This window comes from Symsagittifera roscoffensis, chromosome 6 (genome assembly GCF_963678635.1).
Source record: "Symsagittifera roscoffensis chromosome 6, txSymRosc1.1, whole genome shotgun sequence".
Classification (NCBI taxonomy): Eukaryota; Metazoa; Xenacoelomorpha; order Acoela; family Convolutidae; genus Symsagittifera; species Symsagittifera roscoffensis.
In genome coordinates this window covers 2,058,423-2,070,576 of record NC_087067.1, presented here as the reverse complement: position 1 = coordinate 2,070,576, position 12,154 = coordinate 2,058,423, and the positions used below count along the sequence as shown (strand labels likewise).

The following is a 12,154-nucleotide window of genomic DNA, read 5'->3' as shown; positions in this document are numbered from 1 at the left end:
AATTGTATTCTCAAATTTTTTGAAAATATCCACTATAATATTGTGCGTTTATATCTGAAAAATCGCCTGTTCCAGCCAGTTTTCTGAGATTTTGATCAATTGATTGTCGTTGTATAGTGTTCGCCGTTTTTGTGAGTAGTTCGTGAAATGTTTGAGCTCGGATGTGATTTTGAATATCCGATTTTGAGTACATTTCTACAGATTGTAAGTCACTGTTACGATTTCTGGCTATTGCGCGTATTCTTTCTTGTGAAAATTTCTTTACAGGTGGCATCAGTGTGGTGTATGGTGTGAGGAGAAATCTGTATCGTCTACTGGATTCTGGTTTTAGTTGTGCTATATTGTTGCTAACTTCTGTTGCACATGGGACGGCGGCATCCTAAAAGTATGTACTGTATGTACGTCTTGAGAGTGAGTCTACAAACTAAACTTTTTATAAAAGAAAATTGGAAAAAAAAGACAAATAGAGGTGAAATTTGTGTAGGTGACATGAGTAGTACCAGGTTTCCTTCGTAGTCAATGAAATTGCAGCAATTTGTTGAGAGTAGATACCCTGCATAAGGAATTTTTAACACTACGAGAACTAATGATTGTAATATTTTTGTTCGTTCTAGTTTACATAACTGATGTAGTGGTTCTAGTTCTGAGAGTGACATTTCTGGAAAAATTCTACTTATAGTGCAATCTTATTTCAAATCTAGTTGTTTGTCATAACAAATTGTTCCAAATTATGTGTGATTCAAGATTGATAGTTCTTGCAGACGTTTACTATCACGATTTTCTGGAACGTGTTTTTGACCCATTTGTCCATTTTTTTTGTGTAGTGGAACTGGTATGTAAGATTTTTCATCGTCTTGGTTTTAATTAGTTTCGCTTTCTTGACTTATGCGTTCTCCTGTTGTCATATCATATCTTTTTTTGTATTTAACTAGGATTTCGGAATATTGAGTTTGAAATCTGGGTTTCCAATATTTGTATGCGAATTTCATTTCTGGGTATAACTGAAAGCGTGTTAGTTTGTTTTCAAAACCCTCTACTTTTTTGTAAGGCTGTTAGCCGAGTTGGCTTTTCGTAGATTTACTTGATTAAATAGTATGGATTCGATAAAAAATTGTTTGTAAAAACATAGCATACGTGCTTGGATTTTAACGACTTTGAAGATGGTGCAAGTGTTTTCAGTAAGCCAAACAATGGTTGCCTGGGTACAAGTTGTGGGGTCACAATAACCTTAATTTTTTTTACAACGTAAGCAAATGCCTTGATATATTAGTCTCGTCTTTTAAAACTCGAGGAAGTTGAACTTAACTTGTAAGATAGAGGTCGAACTTAACTGTACACAAAACTAGCTTCTCACAGCCAAATGGCAGTTAGAGCCGGTTGCTTTCTAGTACATAAAAGATGGGCGGTCTCATTACAATTGAGAGAAGGGTTCTTAAAGCGATTACACAAAGGTTATTATAGGGCAGAAAAATCTATGATGGCCTCAAAAAGCACAAGCATATCTCTAGCTTTGCAGAGGGTTGCTGAGAATGTACACTTTGTGTTTAGTGCTCTAAGTATTATTCCAAAGTTTTTTTGCTCAAGTTATAAATTTTTTACGCTCAAGTTATCCCAAAATTTTTTGCTCAATTTCACTGCCGTGCTTTTTTCAGGCAGCCGGGTTTGGAAATGCGAAAAGAGCAAAGGAGAAAAATTGTTTTTAACTATATAGCGCTTCTGAAAATTTCCATTGAAAAAAAAACAAAATTCAGTTTATTTCGAAATTTAAAGAAATAGCGTGCATTTTACCCAAGATGCTCAAATAGCAATTTCCAAACCCTCCAGAAAAGTACAAAAATATACACACTTAAAATAGTTTTTTTAATATACAGCCCAAAATGATACATAGACACATGGGCAGATAGCACAGAAAATTGTTCAAATGCAGTTAACACAGGTTAAAATCGAAAGTGGGGAGGGGATAAAAAATCTTAAACTTTTTAGGGCTTCTCATATTGTCATCTGCTTGACTTTTAACCTGTCTTAGTTCTTGTCGAATTCGTTCTCTATTGACAAAGTGGCGGCAATGCGATTCAGCTTCAGTCTTCGGAAACTTCTGAAAGAGTGGTCGGCTGCACTCTGGGCGCAAAACCCGGACTACGAAGCGCCGGTCTTAATTCTACCCTACCCATCATAATCCTCTTAAACACATCACCTCTAGGTGGTTTTCAAACTTGACTTGTTTCGGACTTTCAGTTCAAGTCTTCAGTATGACTAATTTTGTTCCGTTAATTTAAAACTATAAATAAACATTTAATTTTCACTTTCTAAAAGGTTGTTCAGAAACATTGTTCTCGAATTCAATTGAGTAATTTTGTTAAGTTAAATTTATTTAAACTGTAGAAAAAAAAATTAAAATTCCCGTCCTAAAAGGATTGTTCACAAACATTGTTTTCAAATTTTACTCCAACGAGAATGTGAATGGTCGCCTCCAATTTAACTGAAAAGGTTAATCCCGCCCCTTACCATCGCTTCTAGCTCAGTGCTAATTTTGTTTAAAAAAAGCCCAGTTATTGAATGAAAGCGAAAACAAAAAGAACTCGAATTTTGAATTTGTCAAATTCAGTCACGCCAGGCTTAATTGCCAGCTTAGCCAAGTAAAAAAAGCTGTAGACTATGAAAACTAGATAGAAAAAGGCAGAGACTTTAAAATTGAATTATTTTTGATAATCTGGTTTGGCTAACGTATTAGCAGTTATAATCCGGAATGTGCACGATGAAACAATATAATTATGTCTCCTTTTGATTGCTCCGACCACTGAAAATGAGAAAAAAATGAGTTTGAGGGTCTTTTTTGAACTGGTTTAGAAATTAGTCTAATTTCGAGATAGTAAAGCGAGCGAGTAGGTTTTGAATTAGGATACACTTTTAATTAAGCCGTAAAACTCAGATTCACTCCAGGAAAACAAGTTGGAAAGCAGGAAAATTAAAAAAAAAATTATCTGCAACAAATAAGAAAACTTTTTTGAAATTTTTTTCTTCTCTTTTTACAGCAGCTTTGATAATAATTTTTTGAAGACAACTGTTGATGATTCTGATTAGTTTACTAGTGTTTCTAAGCTTTTGTATTTACCCTCAACACACTATACGCAAATCAGGCCCGGATCTAACAGTTTCTCGAGGGAGGGGGGGGGGGGGGGGGGGGGGGCGGACCTTTTTTTTAGGTCGACCAAATTGATTTTCTGAGCTATTCCAAAACATTTTCTGAGCTATTTTCTGAGCTATTGATTTTCTGAGTTATTCGCTTTTAGAAAAATTTTAAGGTCAGTCAGCCAAAAATGGATATCTCAAAATAGTACAAAGGGGGGACCCTTTGGGTCGGCACGGGGTCGAATCTTTGAGGAGGGAAGCGTCCAGACAAACCCCGCCCCCTCCCCTAAAACCGCTTCTGAAGCAAATAATGGTACAGATTTGAGGTAAAAAAATTTCTTGTAAAATTTTTTGTGGTCGGAATTTTTGGATCCACTTGCACAACAAGCGTCTTGTTTCGATTTAATGTTGTTGGTTTTGACTATTTCCTTGCGTATTTTCGGGTGCGGTATGATTGGCCGAACTTTGTTTTATGCCCAGTAATGTTTTCAGCTGTTTTCGGAAGGTTTCACTGGACAGAATGTAGAGCCAGAAATGGATCGAATTGTTCACGACGTGGGGAAGTTCCTGGAAACACATTTCTACATTTTCAGATTTCAATTTTAAAAAGTTGTTATCTGATTTTGCGATAAATAGTTTTTGTTTTTCTGATGACCCTCGAAAACATTTATAGCTGGCGGTTCAATTATTAAACTTTTTCTTGCAATATTTCCTGGAAAACAACAATTAAATCCCGAAAATGTCATCGATCTGTTTTTTGCACAGATAGATTTAATGAAAGCGCTGCGTGTGTAAGCAACTGTGAATCAAGAAGTGTGCAATTATAATTCTCACCAGGGGTATTCGGGAAATTTAACACATTTTCCAGCTCTCCCAAAACCCAAAGCACTATTACACCCTATTTAGTCTATTTTGCGAACTCTCAAAACAAAACAGGTAAATTTGATGCTTTAGGCCACTTTCTGGAAAGTTGCTACCAAACAAAATTTTCGACGCCCCAAAAATGTTCGAGTTTTTTTACGCCTCTAGAAAATTTTTTGAGTCAGCTGACCAAAAATTGATGTGGGTAGTAAAATAGTAGCAAAGTGGAGCTTTTGAGGTAACCCCTTAAATCTAGCTAGCCCATGCACATGACAATCAGAAAAGAACACTCACCAACATAGTGCGGAAAACGTCTGAGTTCGAATCGCGATACTTCAAACCCAAAACTACTAATGCGACAGCTACCATCATTATGACGCAATACGAGACGGTCATGGAAACGAGCGACCGGGTAATTTCCTTCTCCTTTCGCTCTCGTGTAGCTCGACTACCCTTTGAATTTTCTCGACCTCTGATTTTAAAAAGTATCATGATTGTAGTCACAATAAGCATAACGAGCGGAACGAGTAAAAACAAGCCGATCGACATTGACAGCGCAAATATAGCAGTGAATTCAGCCGGCAAGCCTTTGATGTCGTAATACCCACAAACACCGTCCTCAATTCTGGCAAAAAAGAACATAGATGATCCAAGAATTAGTGATGCCGCGTGAATTATGATGCAAGTCGTAAAAGCATGTCTGGACTTAGAGTTCTGGACATAAAGTGCTGGCTTCCACGTGGCAATAACTCGATCAACAGAGAGAGCGATTAGACAGTAGATGGCTGAAATCACATATTGTTAAATTTAAAAATTGAATTCCAAAACTTTGAAAATCAAAACAAAAGGACAGATTGATTTCGAAGTCAGATTTGTTATTGGACAAAGTATTCGATCAGAAATCCCTAAATAAAAAACGGATAGTTGCTTGCTGTGCAATTAGAACAGAAAATTCCGACATCGTGCATAAAAATCATTAATTTTTTTTTCAAATTAAGGTACTAGTTTTGTGCTAACTGTGATGAGAGAACCTCTAAAAACGCGTATAAAATTGGTGAATTAGACGTAATCGACAATAGTTATCTTCAAAAAAGAACAAAAACGAAGAAATTTAAAATTTTTTTTATCTCAACCCTCGGTAAACCTCTTGAATTTCTTTTAAATGTAATTCAAATCCTAATTTAAGAGACTTCAATATGATATATCAAGCAACCCATTGCAAACACTATTTGAGGCATCAAATTTTTCGTGGAAAAAAACACCCTAAGAAAACATTCCTCTCCAATTTCAATTGTCGGAACAACAATTTTGTAATAGTGTTGTTTTTTGTCCGTGTTGTGATGAGAAGATCAGCCTAGATCCAAAACACGTTTAAAAACTACTTTTACTTAAGTGAAATTAAGCTTTGGTTGCTTGAAGACAAGTTTACTCCTTCTATTATGAGTATGCTCGCTTGGTTTGTTCGCTCGAATTTAGACAGAAAACCTTCAAGTTTTTGAATACAGCTCAAATCTCGGCTGTAATGTTTCATCATAATATCAATCCGTTCAGATGATAAATTTGTGTTCATTTGAAAAAAGATTTGCGTGCAGTATAGGACAATCATAAAAAGCCTGAGGAAGAGACGGTTCGATACAATTTTCACACTATGATTTTTCACTCCAATTTTTCAGATACCGGTGAATTGAAAGGTGTTTTTTTTGATAGCCCACGTTTTATCGTTCAAAAGGGGTTCTGCAAAATGATTCAATTTGTTACCGAGGCATTATGTTTTTTCACAAAATTAGTTTGATCTCAAATCCATGCAATTTATCTGACGATATATTTGGGTTTCTTAAATGATATTTTGGATGCTATTAAAATGTCGAAAAAGTGAACTTTGGTAAAATGAATGTTAAATGAACACTTCCTATTCTTGAGTTCATGAGTTCAAACCAATTCGACCTTTTTGCAGAATATAACATAGGGCTGAAATATACGTTTATTGTTCCGATGACTTGAATTTGAGGAGGAACTTTGTATTCAGTAGTGTTTTAGTATTTTACGCAAAATCAGCTTCTACAAATAGTTATCGGAGAGAATTAAATAATATGTCATATTGAAGCACTTTTAGTTGTGATTCAAACGGAAAAAAAATCAAAAACGTTTTCGCAGTGATGGGAAAAACTGGTAGGAAATTTTTGATTTTTCGTTTTAATTCGAGCGAATAAAACGAGCGAGCAGGTTTATCATAGCTTCTTATGTTAATGGCTTAAAAGCTTCCAAAAAGCTTATTTTAAGCCATATAAATTTAATTTTAATCAAGTAAAGTTAATTTTTTCGAGAAATTTTGCGCTTTTTTTGAATCAAAAACGTCAAAGGTTCAAAAACTTACAAAAAAAACTTGAATTTTTTTTATTTTTTTTGTTTTGCTTTTCAATTTTCTGCAAACATTGTTTTCCAATTTGCTAATTTTGCTATGATTGTCGAATATGCCTAACCTCTAGTTTTTTTTCAGATCCTTTTATCACACCACGAAAAAACGAAACTAATTTGAAAAAAAAACTTTATTGTTGTATTTTATAAGACTATGGTCGGAATATTCTGTGCTTATTGCTCAGTAACCGGCTAACATTGTTTTCTTTTGGAAACTTTTTGACTTTTAGCGTCTTTAAGAACTAATTTAAACAAGGACAATCTACAAACTAAACTCGCTGAAATTAGTTATTGAAGATCGTAGGTCAATAGAAACTGCCAGGTGAAATCAATAATGTCAAAAATCTATGGGTTTGCTGGTCACTTATGAAGGCTCGCCATATATTTCTCTCTCATTTTTACTTAATTAGAATCTATCTGGTTTTTTTAAGATTGTTTTTATAATGATACTCATCTGAAACTTTGAAATAAACCTCATGGAGTAAGTTTAAAATTATTTGATAACTTTTTTATTTTAAAAATAAGCCTGAAATCAAAATTTTTTTTTGTTTCTATTTTACCAACTTACAAGTCATTGTCGTGACGGGCGAGTAAACAAAAAGCCATTTGCAATACGAGACCGATCTGTCCTCTAGATTCCAGTTCAAACATGCAGATCCAGAACGCACAATTCCTCGCACCAGCAAAGAGGTCAAATCGGCCACACAAAGCCACCGCATGAATCCAGTTCCCGAAGTGTCGCCATGTTTGATCGCCATTTTGTTCACGACTCGACAAGTCAGAACATTTCCGATGATTCCAATTAACGAAATGATCACAATGACAATTTGTACGCTTTTTAATAATACAGGGTGGTTGCTCTGATCACGATCGCCATCCGAGCTCTCAATAAACTCTATTGTCAAGTTATCAGATGATGTATTCTCCTTTAAAAACCGAATATAATTAGATTTGACACGGAGAAATTAAAATTAAATCAATCCTGATTTGCTGACCTTGCAAAACTTTACCCGAGTTTTTTCAGAGTTTGAAAGAAAAAGGGCTCTATCGAAGATGATTAAAAGTTGACCAATGATTGTAGACAAGGGCAAAACATCTGGGAAGCCTGAACCCTTTCTTTTTAAAGTAATTGGGATGTATGATGAATATACGATCGCTAATTCGAACTGATTTTTAAACCGAATAACGTGCTGTGAGATAAACACAACTGGTTGATTAACATTTATTCTTTGCTCTGAAAGCCATCGCTTTCAACGGTATAGCGACAACTCGCAACAAAAGACAACTACCAAAACAAGACAACTCCCAAAAAGAGACAACTCGTATAAAACTCGGAAGAAAAATTAAATTTTCTTTTAATCTAAATTTAATGTTCAAAAATTTAATGTTAAAAAAGTTCTTAAAACAATTTAAATACCGCGTGGGGGATAGTTTTTACAAAAAATCTCAAATTAAAAAATAATCTTTTTATATTGCAATTAATTTTTGCATGTTATTACTCCTCTATAGACATTTAAAGGCAGTCGGAACATTCAGGGCTTCGCCTTGATACGAGCAGTCTTGTTTGTTTTTTTTTTGTATTTTTTTAGTCAGATCAACTTTATCGTTTTCCGTTATTTCTATAGATCTATTGAATTTAAACTGATAGTAATGTCATGATCAGTTTTAGACTAAATATCCGTTCGAAAAAAATTAACGGTGACAAACAAATTGTGTACTCTATCTGGACTGACTCTGCGAGAAAATCATTTTCGGAGCTATCTTAGGTTGGAACTTGGGTAGGGTAGAAAAATGGTTTATTCTGAAACCTCCTACTCTTCGCAAAATTTTTATTGGCCACAGCCTTCATCAAAAAGTCAACATTTCATTTTACAAAATTTTTTATATGAGCATTTTCAATACTTGCAAAACAAACTGAAAACTGTTGCTTTATCAGGGCGCCTGAGATCTGTTTCGACAGCAATTAAATTTTTTGTCGTGCGACTGAAAAAAGCGACGAGCGAAGTTTGGGTTACTGATTCAAAAAAATTTTAAATTAAAGTTTTCAAAAAAACTAAGTCTGCTTAAGCGAGCAAAAATATAAATATTACTAAATTAGAAGTCATCGCCGAATTGTTTCTTCTCGCTCGAAATTTGTTTCGGCTAAAAACGGCTCGGTTGGACTCAGTCAAAAACGTTTTTCCTCCTTCTAGCTCAGTCAAAACATAGATGGTTTCGAGAATAACACATATCGCGCCTGGGTGCATGCGGTCGAAACACACCGGTTTTTGTCCGAAACACAAATCGCAAACCCTGGTCGCGGTCAGGGGCGGATTTAGGGGGGTGGGGGACGCCCCCCCCCTCAGAGATTCGACCCGCTGCCGACCCTTTGGTACTTTTTAAGAAATCCATCTTTAGCCGACCTACCATAAAAAATTTTAAAGGCGCCTTGGGCGCCAATATATACTAATTTTGAGGGCGAGCGCGCGCCGAAAAAACGCGATTTTTTGTCAAAATTTTCCAAAAAGTGCCTAAAAACGCCTTTTCTGGACAGCTTTTTAAAAATTTTGTCTGCGGCGAACAAAAATTTGGCCCAAACAGGGACTAAACCGTGCTTAGGGAGAGCTCGAAAAATCAATTCGGTCGACCTAAAAAAAAAGGTCTATTAAAATACAAAAGTTTCGAAAAGTTTTTGAAAATCCGCCCCCCCCCCCCTCGAGAAAATCCTAGATCCACCCCTGGTCGCGGTTAAAATTATTTTGGTCGCGCCGGTCGCAAACACGCTGCCGAATTTTAGTTGCGGGGCCTGAAAATACCCATTTTTTGTCGCAATAATCTGGAAATACCCAATTTCGGTAGCGGCAGTTTGATCATAAAACGACAACATCGACCATGGTGCATAAAAATTTACTGTTCAAAAAATTCATTTCGGTGTTAAAAAACTGGGAAAAAATGTTGCAATAACTTACCTCATTTTCCATTTTGCGGATGATTCGATCGGAGAAATTGTAGTTTTAATTTCAGTACGTATGATTGATGAGAATTGTAACTTCATAAATTATATTAAAGTAATCCAATGTCGAGGAAATTGAGAAAATCTAATTACTGGAGCAATTTTAGCTCTTGTTTTGAAGTTGACTGCGGATATCGTCTATCCGATAACTTCCTTTTGTCTATATTTTTGCCATCAGGGACAAAAACAGCAGTTTTGTCCAAATGAAAATTTTCAAACAATAGAGAAAAAGAAAACAAAAATGAAATCAATCAAAAATGCGACAAGAGTTTGTAATGAAAATATCTTGCACGAGTAAAAATCGATTAGTTGAGAATTGGCATCTGCGGATAGACTTAAACATCCATCATACTTGTTCTCTTCCGTTGAAAAACAAATTAAAGCACCTGAAATTAAAACAGTCGAAAGACGCTCATTACAAGCGTCCACCATATGCACGGACAACTTCATTTAGTCTCATATTACCAATTTAGTTTCAAGCAGGAAAACAAATAGACAATTAACAGTCGAATGCCACGAATCTTTTTTGATAAAAAAAATAGGAACCTGGTCGAGCGAATAACTAACAGACTGAGAATTTATCAGGACGGCCATCAAAGAGCCAGCCAATTAAACGCTATCAAGGGCCCTAGACGAGGACATATCAGCCGCCCACATCTCAATAGATTTAGTATATACTGGTACTTTTGCGAGGTTATAGGAGAGCAAGAGCAGCTGCTTTCTAAGTTAAACAAAGCTGCTCGTATCAGGGCGAGGCGCTGAATGTTCCGACTGCCTCCTAGGGTCTACGGAGCAGTAATAACATGAGAAAATTAAACGTAAAAAAATGAAATAAAAAAATTTCTAAAATTTGAGATTTTTTTGTGGAAATCATAACCCCACACGCCATATAAAGTACAAAGTGATAGATTTTGCTCGAATTAATGAATCGATTATGACAAAGAAGCTGTTTTCAGCCAATTTGGAACAATTTCTATGGCGAATTAGTTCTTCGCTTACGCCTTAATTTGCGCGAAATATATCGCGCGTTGATTGTCCCAAATTCCCCAAAATGCCAATCTTTAAACCCCCATAACACTAAAAAAAGGTTTTCACAGTTGAATTATTCTTCCAAATTCAAGCTCAGGACAACATAGCGTTTGATTGATATAATAATAATCATAATAATAAAATTGGGTTTTGAGCTATGGCTCAAGGGGTCGGTGTCCCGTACAAATAAACATAACATAGACAAGACACAATTAAAAAAAGAACTGTCTGTTGTGTAGTTGACACGAGCTGCAGGAGCATAGAATGCGCCAGCAGCAGGTGTCAACTTCTGAGTACTGGGTAAAAAAGTAGTACCAGTAGAGAACAGTCAGTTGTCGCTTCAGGTCGGGGCTATCAAAGAACGAAACGTGCTCTTGCAGGTAGTTGACAAGTTTAGGAGTGCAGATCCAGAAGTTTTCATCTGTTTTTCTCAGGCAATTTTTGGTGATATTGAAGTAGTTGGACGCGCCACGCCGTGTGCCAGTGTCATTTGCGAAGTTAAGGTGTTCGCTCTACTGATGTTGTATTTTTCTTGGATAATTTGTGAAAGCAAAAGAATGTCGTGCAGTTCAGTGTAGAGAGAGAGTGGAAGTATGCCGGATGTAGCGGGACGACTTGAATAAGATACAGTGTCTCCACAGCTCATTATCCATTTTGTTGCTCTTCTTTGCACGTTTTCGAGTTTTTTCAAGTCTCCTTTGTTGTAGGAGAGCACTTGGCTACCATAAGTGAGTATTGGATCAATGTATCCACAATATACAGAAAGTTTAGTTTGTCTCGATGCTTTTTCTGAGGTGTTGCGTTTAATCGAGAATGAGGCGTTCATTGCTTTGCTCCAGCGTTTTTTTAGCATGTAGTGAACAACTTAGATTATTGCAAATGTTCAGGCCCAAATTTTTTCACTTGATTCTGCTTGTAGTTCTTTGCCACATTAGCTGAAAGCGCCCTCGCCTCGGAAAGAATGTATCTTGCATTTAGAAGAGTTAAGCGACATCTTGTTAGTTGCATACCATTCGCTTACTTTGTCGAGTTCTCTCTGTAGGTAAATACAGGAGTTGGAAAGAAACTTCGAGTCATCGGCAAACGCGTATGTTGAAGAATAGCAGATAGCATCGGGTAGGTCGTTAATATAAAAGAGGAAGAGAAGAGGGCCCAGAATAGAGCCTTGGGGAACTCCGCCTGTTTTTATCGTGGAGCCTGAAATGGCACTGCCAATAATAGTTATCTGTCGCCGATCTGTGAGATAACTTTGAAGAAGTTTGTAGAGTCTTCCTCCAATTCCAGACTTTATCGAACGCTTTTTCAAAATCAATGTAGCAGGCATGGAGTTGTTCCACTTTGGCATCATCAAGAGAGGAGTAAATTTCATCGACGAAGGTAAGCAGTTGTAGAACAGCCGCGCGTTTGGCGCGAAAACCGAATCGGCAATTGCTAAGATATGGCCGAACATATTCATACAATTGATTGAAAATGTACCTTTCAAACACTTTCGATAGAACACTGAGGAGAGTAATTGGTCTGTAGTTCTCTACATTTCTCTTATCTTTTTTTTTTGAAGATCGGAAAAGACGAGCCACGCTTCCACGCAGAAGGGTATTCTCCTTTATTTTGAAACGCGTTGAATAGTGATGCGACTGATAGAGCTAGCTCTGCTGAGAGTTTTTGAGGACTTTATTTGGTAGTCCGTCCGGTCCACAAGCTTTTCCTTCTTTGAGCTTCACCATTAGT

At 36.3% G+C, this 12,154-nt stretch overlaps 2 protein-coding genes across 3 annotated transcripts in view; one reads left to right on the top strand and one right to left on the bottom strand.

Annotated features, from left to right (window-relative positions):
* The window catches only part of LOC134848006 (uncharacterized), a gene marked incomplete in the record, with an annotated part of 3,101 nt that extends 776 nt beyond the window's left edge, over positions 1-2,325 (top strand). The window contains 1 exon segment of the mRNA XM_063865337.1: positions 2,027-2,325. Coding sequence (XP_063721407.1) covers positions 2,027-2,176 — 150 coding nt within the window.
* A 1,061-nt stretch (positions 2,326-3,386) lies between these two features.
* LOC134848410 (uncharacterized) lies at positions 3,387-9,453 on the bottom strand. 2 transcript variants are annotated; one of them, XM_063865848.1, is made up of 4 exons: positions 9,354-9,453; positions 6,974-7,331; positions 4,285-4,775; positions 3,387-3,696 (listed from the first exon to the last, which is right to left on the bottom strand). In XM_063865848.1, the coding sequence occupies exons 1-4, from the start codon at positions 9,363-9,365 to the stop codon at positions 3,532-3,534; spliced, it is 1,026 nt and encodes a 341-aa protein (XP_063721918.1). In that variant the 5' UTR covers positions 9,366-9,453; the 3' UTR covers positions 3,387-3,531. The 2 variants fall into 2 exon arrangements, 1 of the variants encoding a protein (XP_063721918.1); XR_010162933.1 differs by lacking the exons at positions 6,974-7,331; positions 9,354-9,453 and adding an exon at positions 5,749-5,834.
* Positions 9,454-12,154: the final 2,701 nt, after the last annotated feature.

Excerpts from the sequence above, each read along its gene's own strand:
- LOC134848410 (XM_063865848.1), bottom strand. Across the intron at positions 4,776-6,973 it reads GCCCGTCACGACAATGACTT|CCATCTACTGTCTAATCGCT; the intron begins GTAAGTTGGTAA and ends ATGTGATTTCAG. Across the intron at positions 3,697-4,284 it reads ACGTTTTCCGCACTATGTTG|GAACTTCCCCACGTCGTGAA; the intron begins GTGAGTGTTCTT and ends ATGTGTTTCCAG.